Genomic DNA, 14,204 nt, shown 5'->3' on the forward strand with positions numbered 1-14,204 from the left:
TTAAAAATAAATAAAAAAAACTTTGGTCGAAGCAGGGATCGAACCCACGACCCTTGGCATGCAAGTCGGACGTAGCAACCACTGCTCAACGGTGCCAAACTAAATGTTTGTTTCTGTCAAATAAACTTTGTTTATTCGGTTCGTGGGCGCCGCAAGCTATGCTATATAAATAGAACTTATATGGATATTTATCTATTCATGACCATAACAGGTACATAGCTCAGTGGTTAGTGTGTTGGCTTACAATGTGCATGGTCCGCGGTTCGATTCTCCGTCCAGGCGAAAGGTAAAAAAATTTAAAAATTTATAAAATCGTATAATTTCTTCTACATTGTTGGTATTACAGGAAAAGGTGTTAAGAACTAAAAAACCTCGTGGGTGTGAGAAAGATGTAAGGGAAAATGCAATTAGCAAGAAAACAATGTTTTTTTTTTTTTGAATTTGTCTTTATGAAATTGTTTTTACATCCTGGAAAAGAATAAACGTTTATCACAAAAAGTATATACTTTTCTTCCAAATACACTTCCTTACAGCGAAAAGCAAATGAGAAACGAACTTTGTTTGTCTAAAATTTCGTTTGGGAGGAAAGAATTATTTTTTTGCGTGCATGCCAAAATTGGTCCATATAGGTCTATAGTTATATATAGCCGATCCCCAATCACACAAAAATTGGTCCATATCTGTTCATAATCATGGTTTTATGGAAAATTTTGTAAAAATTTTATTCCTATAGAAAATTTTGTCAAATTTAATTTATATAGAAAAATTTGGCAACATTTTATTTCTAGAGAAAATGTTGTCAACATTTTAATTCTATAGAGAATATTGTCAAAATTTTAATTCTATTGAAAATTTTGTCAAAATTTTATTTCTATTGAAAATTTTGTCAAAATGTTATTTCTATAGAAAATTTTGTTAAAATTTTATTTCTATAGAAAATTTTGTCAAAATTTTATTTCTATAGAAAATTTTGACAAAATTTTTTTTTGTAAAAATTTTGTTTCTATAGACAATTTTGTCCGTATATACTTGTTAAAATACAAATTATGCTCTAAGCATGGCATAAAAGAGTAACTAGCTTATAATAGTTTTTTTTTAGGTGCTAAAGTTTCAGTTGGATGAATCCATTTTCATCATCTGCGTTTTGCTTAAAGTTTTGCTTAATATTCTTGACAGTTGAAAGATGGCTTGATAATTTCTCACTGCGTATATTAAAGCCTTTAACAGCTTCAAAATTTAAATTCCTGCAGACAATCATTGCTAGCAGAAAACTGATCATGTTAATTAATTTTCTGTGAAAGTACCTTGCTTTCATTTTTTCTAAGATCCCATGAACTGTGACAACACGCAAATTGCGTTCATCCTCACTCATACAAGTTCTTCTAAAAGCAAAACTTTATAAGCACTTCCAAAAATGTTCTTCCAAAGTTGTTCTTTATATAGATGTCCATCTTTTCAACAGCCGTTGCACTGAATTAGCATCACTTCTTAAGATGTGATCCGAATTCAGTGGTTTGATGTGAATTAATAACAGGTTGGCTGATAAGTCCCCGGTCTGACACATAGATGGCGTTGTTAGTATTAAATGCATATTATTTTTATTAGTACCAACCTTCAAATGATTCGTGTCAAAATTTGTCGTCTGTTAGTCAATTAGTTTGTGAGGTAGAGCGTCTTTTGTGTAGCAACTTTTGTTATTGCGAAAAAAATGGACAAAAAGGAATTTCGTGTTTTGATAAAATACTGTTTTCTGAAGGGAAAAAATACGGTGGAAGCAAAAACTTGGCTTGATAATGAGTTTCCGGACTCTGCCCCAGGGAAATCAACAATAATTGATTGGCATGCAAAATTCAAGCGTTGTGAAATGAGCACGGAGGACGGTGAACGCAGTGGACGCCCGAAAGAGGTGGTTACCGACGAAAACATCAAAAAAATCCACAAAATGATTTTGAATGACCGTAAAATGAAGTTGATCGAGATAGCAGAGACCTTAAATATATCAAAGGAACGTGTTGGTCATATCATTCATCAATATTCGGATATGCGGAAGTTCTGTGCAAAATGGGTGCCGCGCGAGCTCACATTTGACCAAAAACAACAACGTGTTGATGATTCTGAGCGGTGTTTGCAGCTATTAACTCATAATACACCCGAGTTTTGCCGTCGATATGTGACAATGGATGAAACATGACTCCATCACTACACTCCTGAGTCCAATCGACAGTCGGCTGAGTGGACCGGTGACCGTCTCCCAAGCGTGGAAAACTCAAAAGTCCGCTGGCAAAGTAATGGCCTCAGTTTTTTGGGATGCGCATGGAATAATTTTTATCGATTATCTTGAGAAGGGAAAAACCATTAACAGTGACTATTATATGGCGTTATTGGAGCGTTTGAAGGTCGAAATCGCGGCAAAACGGCCCCATATGAAGAAGAAAAAAGTGTTGTTCCACCAAGACAACGCACCGTGCCACAAGTCATTGAGAACGATGGCAAAAATTCATGAATTGGGCTTCGAATTGCTTCCCAACCCACCGTATTCTCCAGATCTGGCCCCCAGTGACTTTTTCTTGTTCTCAGACCTCAAAAGGAAGCTCGCAGGGAAAAAATTTGGCTGCAATGAAGAGGTGATCGCCGAAACTGAGGCCTATTTTGAGGCAAAACCGAAGGAGTACTACGAAAATGGTATAAAAAAATTGGATGATCGTTATAATCGTTTTATCGCTCTTGAAGGGAACTATGTTGAATAACAACAAGTAAGGAAAGTCTAAAGTCGGGCGGGGCCGACTATATTATACCCTGCACCACTTTGTAGATCTAAATTTTCGATACCATATCACATCCGTCAAATGTGTTGGGTGCTATATATAAAGGTTTGTCCCAAATACATACATTTAAATATCACTCGATTTGGACAGAATTTGATAGATTTTTACAAAATCTATAGACTTAAAATTTAAGTTGGCTAATGCACTAGGGTCGAACACAATTTTAGTAAAAAATAATACCCTGTTCCACAGTGTGGCGCAGGGTATAAATATGGGAAACATTTAAATCTGAAGCAATTTTAAGGAAACTTCGCAAGTTTATTTATGATTTATAGCTCGATATATATGTTTTGGAAGTTTAGGAAAGTTAGAGTAATTTTTACAACTTTTCGACTAAGCAGTGGCGATTTAAGGAGGAAAATGTTGGTATTTTGACCATTTTTGCCGAAATCAGAAAAACATATATATGGGAGCTATACATAAATACATAAATCTGAACCGATTTCAATCAAATTTGGCACACTTAACTATACTACTAATTGCACTCCTAGTGCAAAATTTCAACCAAATTGGGCCTAAACTCTGGCTTCTGGGGCTATATAAGTCCATATCGGGCGAAAAATATATATGGAAGCTATATCTAAATCTGAACCGATGGCACACATGACTATACTACCAATTGTACTCCTTGTGCAAAATTTCAAGCTAATCGGGATAAAACTCTGGCTTCTGGGTCCATATAAGTGCATATCCGGCGAAAGATATATATGGGAGCTATATCTAACTCTGAATCGATTTTAACCAAATTTGGAACGCATAGCTACAATGCTAAATCTACTACCTGTGCAAAATTTCAACCAAATTGGGCCAAAACTCTGCCTTTTAGGCCCACATTAGTCCATTTCGGGCGAAAGATATATATGGGAGCTATATCTAAATCTGAACCGATTTCTTCCAAAATCAATAGGGTTCTATTCTGACCCAAATTAGGAACATGTGCCAAATTTGAAGGCGATTGGACTTAAATTGCGACCTAGACATTGATCACAAAAATGTGTTCACAGACAGACGGACGGACGGACGGACAGACGGACAGACGTACATGGTTATATCGACTCAGGGACCCACCCTGAGCATTATTGCCAAAGACACCATGTGTCTATCTCGTCTCCTTCTGGGTGTTACAAACATATGCACTAACTTATAATACCATGTTCCACAGTGTGGCGCAGGGTATAAAAATATGGGACATATGAAGCGAGAGAAATTTTAATGCAATTGTACAAAAGAGCTATTATGATTTATCAGGCGATACATATGTATTCGAGATATAGGACAAATTTAGTAATATTTACAATTTTTGCAACTCATCAGTGGCGATTTTACAAGGATATTGGTTAGAGCTCGCCAAGATATGTGGTCAAGTGTGGGTTGTGATATATTATTTGGTCAAGTCGGGCGGCTTATTTAAAACTCAACCGTTCTGTGGAAATTCTGGCATTACAGTGTATAGGATATGACTAAGATATGGGGAAATCATCACAGAATTCTGTATAAAGTCAGGGAATTTCGGCCATATTTGTATAAACTGGAAAAACGAATATATGGAGGCTTTTTCTAAATCTGAACCAAATTAGATCAAACTTGACACACCTAAATATCATATTAAATATATTCTCTGTGGAAACTATCCAGTCAGTTGGAGGAAAATCTCATTGAAAATGGGTCTAAAATATGAAAAAGTCTACCATATTTCCCCAACTCTGGTGTACGTATATGTAGGAGCTATATATAATATGACCCTATTTTGACTAAATTTGACATGCATAGTTGGAATAATAATTCTGCAATCTCTGCAAAATTTCACGTAAATGGGAGTATAACTTTGGCCCCCGTGGTCATATGAGTATAAATCGGACGAAAGATATATATGGGAGCTATATCCAAACCTGAGCCGATTTCAACCAAATTTGGCACACTTACCGATACTAACATATTAAACGTACTCCATGTGCAAAATTTGAAGCAAGTCAGAGCAAAACTCTGGCTTTTGAGGCTATATAAGCTCAAATCGGACGAAAGATATATATGGGAGCTATGTCTAAATCTGAACCGATTTTAACCAAATTTGGCACACATAACGCCACCGCTAAACATACCTCTCGTGCAAAATTTGAAGCAAGTCAGGGCAAAACTCTGGCTTTTGAGGCCATATAAGATCAAATCGGACGAAAGATATATATGGGAGCTATATCTAAATCTGATCCGATTTAAACCAAATTTGGCACACATAACGCCACTGCTAAACATACCTCTCGTGCAAAATTTGAAGCAAGTCAGGGCAAAACTCTGGCTTTTGAGGTCATATAAGTGCAAATCGGACGAAAGATATATACGGGAGCTATCTCTAAATCTGAACCGATTTCAATCAAATTTACCAAGCATTGGTAGAATGCCAACTCTACTCTCTGTGCAAAATTTCACGAAAATCAGTAGTAAACTTTAGCCTCTGTTGACATATGAGTCTAAATCGGACGAAAGATATATATGGGAGCTATACCTAAATCTGAACCGATTTGGATAATATTTTGCAAGTTTTTCGAGACTCATAAAATATTCGGATGTACGGAATTTGAAGAACATTGGTTGATAAACACACCAATTATAACCAGATCGGGCATAAATATATATGACAGCTATATCTAAATCTGAACCGATTTTTTCCAAAATCAATAGCGATCGTCTTTGTTCCCCGGAACGACCCTGTGCCAAATTTGAGGACGATCAGACTTAAACTGCGACCTGTACTTTGCGCACAAAAATACATGAACAGACAGACAGACGGACGGACGGACAGACAGACAGACAGACAGACGGACATCGCTAAATCGACTCAGAATTTAATTCTAAGACGATCGGTATACTAAACGACTTTTCCTTCTTGGCGTTACATACAAATGCACAAACTTATTATACCCTGTACCACAGTAGTGGTGAAGGGTATAAAAATGTGTTTTTCTTTGTAAGACCGGGGACTTATCATCCATGTCTACTTCGTCTCTTTCACTAGACTGAGTTGGCACGAGCGTATGATTTGATACGAGTGATCGATCGGGAGATATCACAAAAAAAAAACAATTCTAGGTTTCAATTTGTTCATTCATTCTAGGGTTAAAATTTGTTTCCTAGAATCAAGTACGCAAAACTCAAAATTAAAAGAGAATTATGTTTTAAATGTGTCCTTATTTCAATTCTCCTCTTCTTTGGCTCGGAATCAATACCAAAATCATTAGTGTAAAGAAAAAATCATTGAAACCGGACATGTTTTTTTTCAGCAAATCTAGCGTAACCGAGGCAAACCCCCAAAGGATAGTTTGTAGATATTTTCCATTTTGCCCCATACACACAACCATTGCATTGCAATCTCTGCTCTCTGAGTTTAATGCATGATTCTATCAATGGCCTCACGGAAATGTTTAACACTCATCCGGAGGATATATCTCCTTTTGGTAAATTGGCCAACCATGCAATCTCCATTATCTATCCTCTGAGTGTTGTCACTATGCCACTTGAATTTTAAATTGTGCACCTGTCCACCACCACTTCAACAGCTAATATGACTCCTGTTGACACTTACCTCTCTGAGATCACTGTCCTCGGTTAATAAGTCTATTTTATTGCCCACAACCACAATTGGGACAGCCGATGTGGCCTTAGTCTCATGTATTTGGTCACGTATCATCCGGACCTCTTCGAATGTTGTCGCATCTGTGACATCGTAGACGAGAATGAAAGCATCGGCCGATGAAATGGACAGAGCTCGCATAGCAGGAAACTGTAAAGAAATAAGCAAACAATGGTCATAGGCGATACAAATTTGGGTTTTGCGGAGTGAATATATGTGTGTGTATGAATACACAGGCAACTACAATGAATTGTATTCAATAATAGGACCAATATATATTGGCCCTGCTCAATACACGTCAAAGGGTAAGTAAATAAAAAGAACATCAATAATTGTAAGGGCTTTTGATAGAAGAAATGCGTTAAGCTCGTACGGGATAAAGGTCACACAAACTCCATCGTGAGTTTGGATTATTAAACCATCTTGCTGAATATCTTTAATAATCAAACAATGGGATCTGAAAGGGCAAAATACGAAAATCGACATTTTACCAAAAAAGTCAAATTCGGCTTTTTCAAATTTTTAATATTGATTAATTGACTTTTGAAGTTTTTGAAAATTGAGTAAATCGACTATTTTTAACCAACTTTTTATATTGACCAAAATCGACCAATCGAATTTAAAAAAAAAAATTCGAAAATATTTTCAATTATTGTGGTAAGGTTTGTAGCTATTTTTATGATGAAAAGATCATCAAAAAGTCGAAATTCAATGTTGACCTTTCTATAATCACAAAAATCGAATTTTCAATCTTTACACACACAGAGAATACAGATTGGTTGTGATAACCGAATTTATTGCCAACCTCCTTTTGGCAGTTGCAGCAACTAACTGTTGGTAGTTTTGATACCCGATAAATTCGGTCGTCTCAATCGAATTATGGGAAATCCAACTAATACTATACATGGGGTTGGTTGTATTAGACAATGAAATTGGTCGTTGCCCCTTGTTCATTTGGTTGTGTCACCCAACTTTACTAGCATCTTAACCGAATTGAAAATTAATTTTTCCTCAAAATATTGTATTTTATTTATATTTTTAAATGATAGAAAGGTACATAAAATAACTTTATACCTAAATACAATACATTGATAACAATTTAAAACAATGATCACTATTAAAGACAATTGGAGTTAAATCTTTGGAGCTCTTCGTTCAGTAGTATTTATAATTGGAGTCCGAACTGAGTACATAGTGGTATATCAGAAAAATTGGCCAACACATCCCGTCTAAAACCACAACAAATTAAATCAGAAAATTAGAGTGTAGTTTTAAAAAATAAATAAGAATCTACTCGCCATGGTCACTTCCTTTTGGGTTTCACAGATAAACGGCAGATGTGGAGATGATCTTTAAAGTCGTTATCATTGTTTTCGCACAATAAAATTGTTCCACATCTAAAACATAATAAAACTCAATCTGCATTTGATCCTAAACAATTTAAGATGCGCACTATTTATCTAACTGGTAGCATTGAGTATCCTCAAGCCTGCGCGAGTTGTTCGTGAAAATGTTTGAGTGGCACTCCACCAAGGACTCAAATAAACTTAGATATGGCTGAAAAATAATCCGTTTCCTGTGGTTTTTACTTTAAATTAAAAAAAAAAAACACGTTTTCCTTCAACATTGAAGAATTAATAATAAATTGTTTGACATTTAAAAATATTTCCAAAGGAATTCGGCTCTGAAAACCAATTGTTAGTGCTGAATACTAAATGACAGTTATAAAAGATTTATAAGGTTGGTTGTGCGTATCGAATTCGATAAAAAATTTTCGTAAGAGAGGCAATTAGTTCAGACAACTATTTGAATGGTATTACAAACAAAAATCTATAATAATAAGCGCCAAATGGAAACAAAAACGAAATAATGGTTGTAAATAAAGTAAATAGATTGACACAACTGTGATTTCATTGTAAATGCAGAATTTTCATTACAACAATCGATTTTCAACTAATATCTTCTCTGTGTGCACAGAAAACAAATTTGTTGTGGCAACCAATTTTTTTGCCAACCAAATTATTTGGTTCCGTCTACTATCAGAATTTAACCTACATTATTTGTTACTACAACCAACTTGAATTGGGTATCACAACCATTCCATTTTGTTGTTAGTTAGGACAACCAACAATTGTCTGGCATAGCAGTCTGTTAGATTATTGGAACAACCAATATTTTACAATTTACTTTACACCAAAAATTAAATGCAATACATTTTTCGTTAATATATTTATTGTTTATTTGCAACTAATTATATAATTCGTGAAATAAATTTACCCACGTTTTTTACCCTGAACCATTCTTTGGTCAGACGATAATAATTTCAGTTTGCGTGCCTACTTGAATTATTAGTTCTTGGTTCCAGGTTGAATTCACTCATCGGTTTTGATTCACACCCTGAGTTGACTGGCTTTAGCTGGCCGTATATTTGTTTCTCGTAATGCGCTTTACAGACTATCAGTTATTCCGGACGGAATGTCGGTGTTTGTAAAGAATCTTACAGTGTGTCGGATCGATACGACTTGTCGGCGATGACTAAATAATCGGTAAATGTGTTATCGATCCCATAAACATGCAGCAGTATCGATTATGCCTTCGGACTTAACTTATAATGTGCACAATATATGAGATATGTTCGACACGAGCACTGTCGTCCGGAATAACTGATAGTCTGTAAAGCACATAAGACAGAAGTCGCATTTCTCCATCCATTCTAATGATGTTCGGAACAAGGATTCAAGTTTGGGGTTGTTCCTATAACTAAGAACCATGAAACGTTTATAACAGTTTCTCCCGTGGAAAACTTACCTGTATTTTCATTTGCAAATATTCGTGTTTTCTAGAATAATATGCTCCAACTAAAGAAAGTGGTCTTGTTGACTGTTCCTATTATCAAATTTCGGATTTTTACCGGCCATTACATGATGGGTGAACTGAAATTCAATAATTTGTTCATATTACAAACGTTTTGAATAATTCTTTTTCCTTCCCTTTGAAACAGACTATTATTGGTGTCCGAACTTGAGGTACGAAAGCGTTAATAATCTTGGCGTTGCTTAAAAGTTGGACTCTCTCACAAAGTCAGAGTGAGACTGTTTGGCTTCAACACTAACTTTTTGATGAGCATTACCTTTGGTATAGGAAGGACCATCTAAAGAATTGACCTTCAATCCTTTTAATAAAGTTGGTCATAACTGTGCGCAAACTCCTGGATTTTCCATAATTTCCCAACTTTCTCAAGCAATAAACTATTGGGAATTTTCCTTGTCTTCAATAAATATTCGAGACATGACACTTTTTCCAAATAAATGTTGCAGCAACATGTCCCACTAATAACCACCAAATTTGTTATCACAACCAATTTATTTGTAGTACAAACTTTCTGTCGGTTTCCGAGACAATTTTAAAAAATAAATTTGGTAACACAACAGTACGGAACAGAATGAAAGTTGATTTTAATTAATAGATTTATAACAACCAATATTTGGTCGTGAGTACTAGCATTTGACTGTATTGATATTTTATTGGTTATACCAAATATTAAATAAAATAAATAACTGACATATGGTTCATACAACTAAAACTAATGGGTCTCAACTATCTTTTTATTGTCGTGATCGAATTTCAACCAAACCTTTCTCTGGGTGTAGAAAAATTAAAAAAAAAATGATTTTTCGGTTTTTGCAAATTTAATGGACTTGTTCTTAAAAATTTTTGTTAAAAAAGTAGATGTCGACTGTTTGTAATCTTCATGATTGGCTAGTCAATTTTTGATGATGGTCAAAATTACCTAATAACTTTTTATATCCCCAATAAGATATCACCAGTATATTTCAATTAAAAAGTTAATAGAAGGTGAAAACTTTTTCATTTAAACAATTAATTAATACAATTAACTTTTTTAATCAAATTCGAAAGACTAAGTCAGTTAAAAAAATTATTGAATTTTTTTAGTTTTGAATAAAAATTGATACAATTAAATTTTTAATCAAAATAAAAACACAAAGTCATTTAAGAAAGTGATTGAAAATATTTAGGTTATTAATTAAAAAAAAAATTAATTGATTCAATAATTTTTTAATGAAACACACAGTTCGCGATGTTTATAAAACAATTAATTTACTTTATGGAGGAATTTGTTTTGATCTGGTTAGTTAGCATTTGTTTAACATTTTTAAATGTGAATGTACAAAGACATGATACAATTATTTATGAGGTAGCCTTAACAGGTTGGCTGATAAGTCCCCGGTCTAACAAAGAAAAACACATTTTTTTTGTCAAAATTCGTTTTTATTATTCAACATAGTTCCCTTCAAGAGCGATACAACGATTCGAAGCCCAATTCATGAATTTTTGCCATTGTTCTCAATGACTTGTGGCACGGGGCGTTGTCTTGGTTGAACAACACTTTTTTATACCCTCCACCATAGGATGGGGGTATATTAACTTTGTCATTCCGTTTGTAACACATCGAAATATTGCTCTAAGACCCCATAAAGAATATATATTCTGGGTCGTGGTGAAATTCTGAGTCGATCTGAACATGTCCGTCCGTCCGTCCGTCTGTTGAAATCACGCTAACTTTCGAACAAAACAAGCTATCGACTTGAAACTTGGCACAAGTAGTTGTAATTGATGTAGGTCGGATGGTATTGCAAATGGGCTATATCGGTCCACTTTTACGTATAGCCCCCATATAAACGGACCCCCAAATTTGGCTTGCGATTGCTCTAAGAGAAGCAAATTTCATCCGATACGGCTGAAATTTGGTACATGATGTTAGTATATGGTCTCTAACAACCATGCAAAAATTGGTCCATATCGGTCCATAATAACATATAGCCCCCATATAAACCGATCCCCCGATTTGGCTTGCGAAGCTTCTAAGAGAACCAAATTACATCCGATCCGGCTGAAATTTGGTACATGGTGTTAGTATATGGTCTCTAACAACCATGCACAAATTGGTCCTCATCGGTCCATAATTATATATGTAGCCCCCACATAAACCGATCCCCCGATTTGGCTTGCGGAGCCTCTAAGAGAAGCAAATTTCATCCGATCCGGTTGAAAATTGGTACATGGTGTTAGTACATGGTCTCTAACAACCATGCAAAAATTGGTCCTCATCGGTCCGTAATTATATAGGAGCCACCGTGGTGCAATGGTTAGCATGCCCGCCTTGCATACGCAAGGTCGTGGGTTCGATTCCTGCTTCGACCGAACACCAAAAAGTTTTTCAGCGGTGGAATATCACACCTCAGTAATGCTGGTGAAGTTTCGGAGGGTTTCAAAGCTTCTCTAAGTGGTTTTAGTGCAATTTGGAACGCCGTTCGTACTCGTCTATAAAAAGTAGGTCCCTTGTCATTGAGCTTAACATGGAATCGGGCAGCACTCAGTGATAAGAGAGAAGTTCACCAGTGTGGTATCACAATGGACTGAATAGTCTAAGTGAACCTGATACATCGGGCTGCCACCTAACCTAACCTAACCATATATAGCCCCCATATAAACCGAAACCCCGATTTGGCTTGCGAAGCCTCTAAGAGAAGCAAATGTCATCCGATCCGGCTGAAATTTGGTACGTGGTGTTAATATATGGTCTCTAACAACCATGCAAGAATTGGTCCATATCGGTCCATAATTATATATAGCCCCCATATAAATCGATCCCCAGATTTGTCATCCGGAGCCTCTTGGAGAAGCTAAATTCATCCGACCCGTTTGAAATTTGGAACATGGTGTTATTTAGAATGTGGTCTCTAACAAACACGCAAGAATTGGTCCATATCGGTCCATAATTATATATAGCCCCCATATAAACCGCTCCCCAGATTTGATCTCCGGAGCCTCTTGGAGGAGCAAAATTCGTCCGATCCGGTTGAAATTTGCAACGTGGTGTTAGTATAAGGCCGCCTATAACCATGCCATAATTGGTCCATATCGGTCTATAGTTATATATAGCCGATCCCCAATCACACAAAAATTGGTCCATATCGGTTCATAATCATGGTTGCAAATCGAGCTAAACATAATCTACCAAAATTTTATTTTTATAGAAAAATTTGTCACAATTTTATTTCTATAGAAAATTTTGTCAAAATTTTATTTCTATAGAAAATTTTGTCAGCATTTTATTTCTATAGAAAATTTTGTCAACATTTTATTTCTATAGAAAATTTTTTCCAAATTTTTTTTCTATAGAAAATTTTTATCCAAATTTTACTTCTATAGAAAATGTTGTCAAAATTTTATTTTGTCAAAATTTCATTTTGTCAAAATTGTATTTCTATAGAAACTTTAAACTTAATTATATATTTACGTATTTAATCGGCCTTTTTTAGTTTAATATATACCACGTATGGACTATGTGGTATATATTACGGTGTTAGGAAGTTTTAAGATACCTTGCCATCGGCAAGTGTTACCGCAACCCAAGTAATTCGATTGTGGATGACAGGCTTTAGTAGAAGTTTCTACGCAATCCATGGTGGAGGGTACATAAGCTTCGGCCTGGCCGAGCTTACGGCCGTATATACTTGTTCTTCTTCATATGGGGCCGTTTTGCCGCGATTTCGACCTTCAAACGCTCCAAAAACGCCATATAACAGTCACTGTTGATGGTTTTTCCCTTCTCAAGATAATCGATAAAAATTATTCCATGCGCATCCCAAAAACAGAGGCCATTACTTTGCCAGCGGACTTTTGAGTCTTTCTACGCTTCGGTTCACCGGTCGCTGTCCACTCAGCCGACTGTCGATTGGACTCAGGAGTGTAGTGATGGAGCCATGTTTCATCCATTGTCACATATCGACGGAAAAACTCGGGTGTATTACGAGTTAACAGCTGCAAACACCGCTCAGAATCATCAACACGTTGTTGTTTTTGGTCAAATGTGAGCTCGCGTGGCACCCATTTTGCACAGAGCTTCCGCATATCGAAATATTGATGAATGATATGACCAACACGTTCCTTTGATATCTTTAAGGCCTCTGCTATCTCGATCAACTTCATTTTACGGTCATTCAAAATCATTTTGTGGATTTTTTTGATGTTTTCGCCGGTAACCACCTCTTTCGGGCGTCCACTGCGTTCACCGTCCTCCGTGCTCATTTCACCACGCTTGAATTTTGCATACCAATCAATTATTGTTGATTTCCCTGGGGCAGAGTCCGGAAACTCATTATCAAGCCAAGTTTCTGCTTCCACCGTATTTTTGCCCTTCAGAAAACAGTATTTTATCAAAACACGAAATTCCTTTTTTTCCCTTTTTCACAATAACAAAAGTTGCTTCACAAAAGACGCTCTATCTCACAAACTAATTGACTTACAGACGTCAAATTTTGACACGAATCATTTGAAGGTTGGTACTATATAAAATTTAATACTAGCGACGGCGTCTATGTATCAGACCGGGGACTTATCAGCCAACCTGTTATATATTTTTCTCCCGATATGAACTTATATGGCCCCAGAAGCTAGAAGTTTGACCTGATTTGCTTTAAATTTTGTACAGGGAGTAGAATTAATGTTCTCGATATACATGCCAATTTTGGTTGAAATCGGTTCAGATTTAGATATAGCTCCCATATATGTATATCTTTCTCCCGATATGAACTTATATGGCCCCAGAAGCTAGAAGTTTGCCCTGATTTGCTTTACATTTTGTACAGGGAGTAGAATTAATGTTCTAGATATACATGTGAATTTTGGTTGAAATCGATTCAGATTTAGATATAGCTCCCATATATATC

At 35.8% G+C, this 14,204-nt stretch overlaps 1 protein-coding gene across 1 annotated transcript in view; it reads right to left on the reverse strand.

Annotated features, from left to right (window-relative positions):
- LOC142229985 (ras-related protein Rap-2b) overlaps positions 1-14,204 on the reverse strand; it is a 157,022-nt gene that overhangs the window by 36,499 nt on the left and 106,319 nt on the right. The window contains exon 3 of the mRNA XM_075300588.1: positions 6,403-6,600. Within this exon, the coding sequence (XP_075156703.1) occupies positions 6,403-6,600 (198 nt within the window). The remainder of the gene's footprint in view (positions 1-6,402; positions 6,601-14,204) is intronic.

This window comes from Haematobia irritans, chromosome 3 (genome assembly GCF_050003625.1).
Source record: "Haematobia irritans isolate KBUSLIRL chromosome 3, ASM5000362v1, whole genome shotgun sequence".
NCBI classification, from domain to species: domain Eukaryota; kingdom Metazoa; phylum Arthropoda; class Insecta; order Diptera; family Muscidae; genus Haematobia; species Haematobia irritans.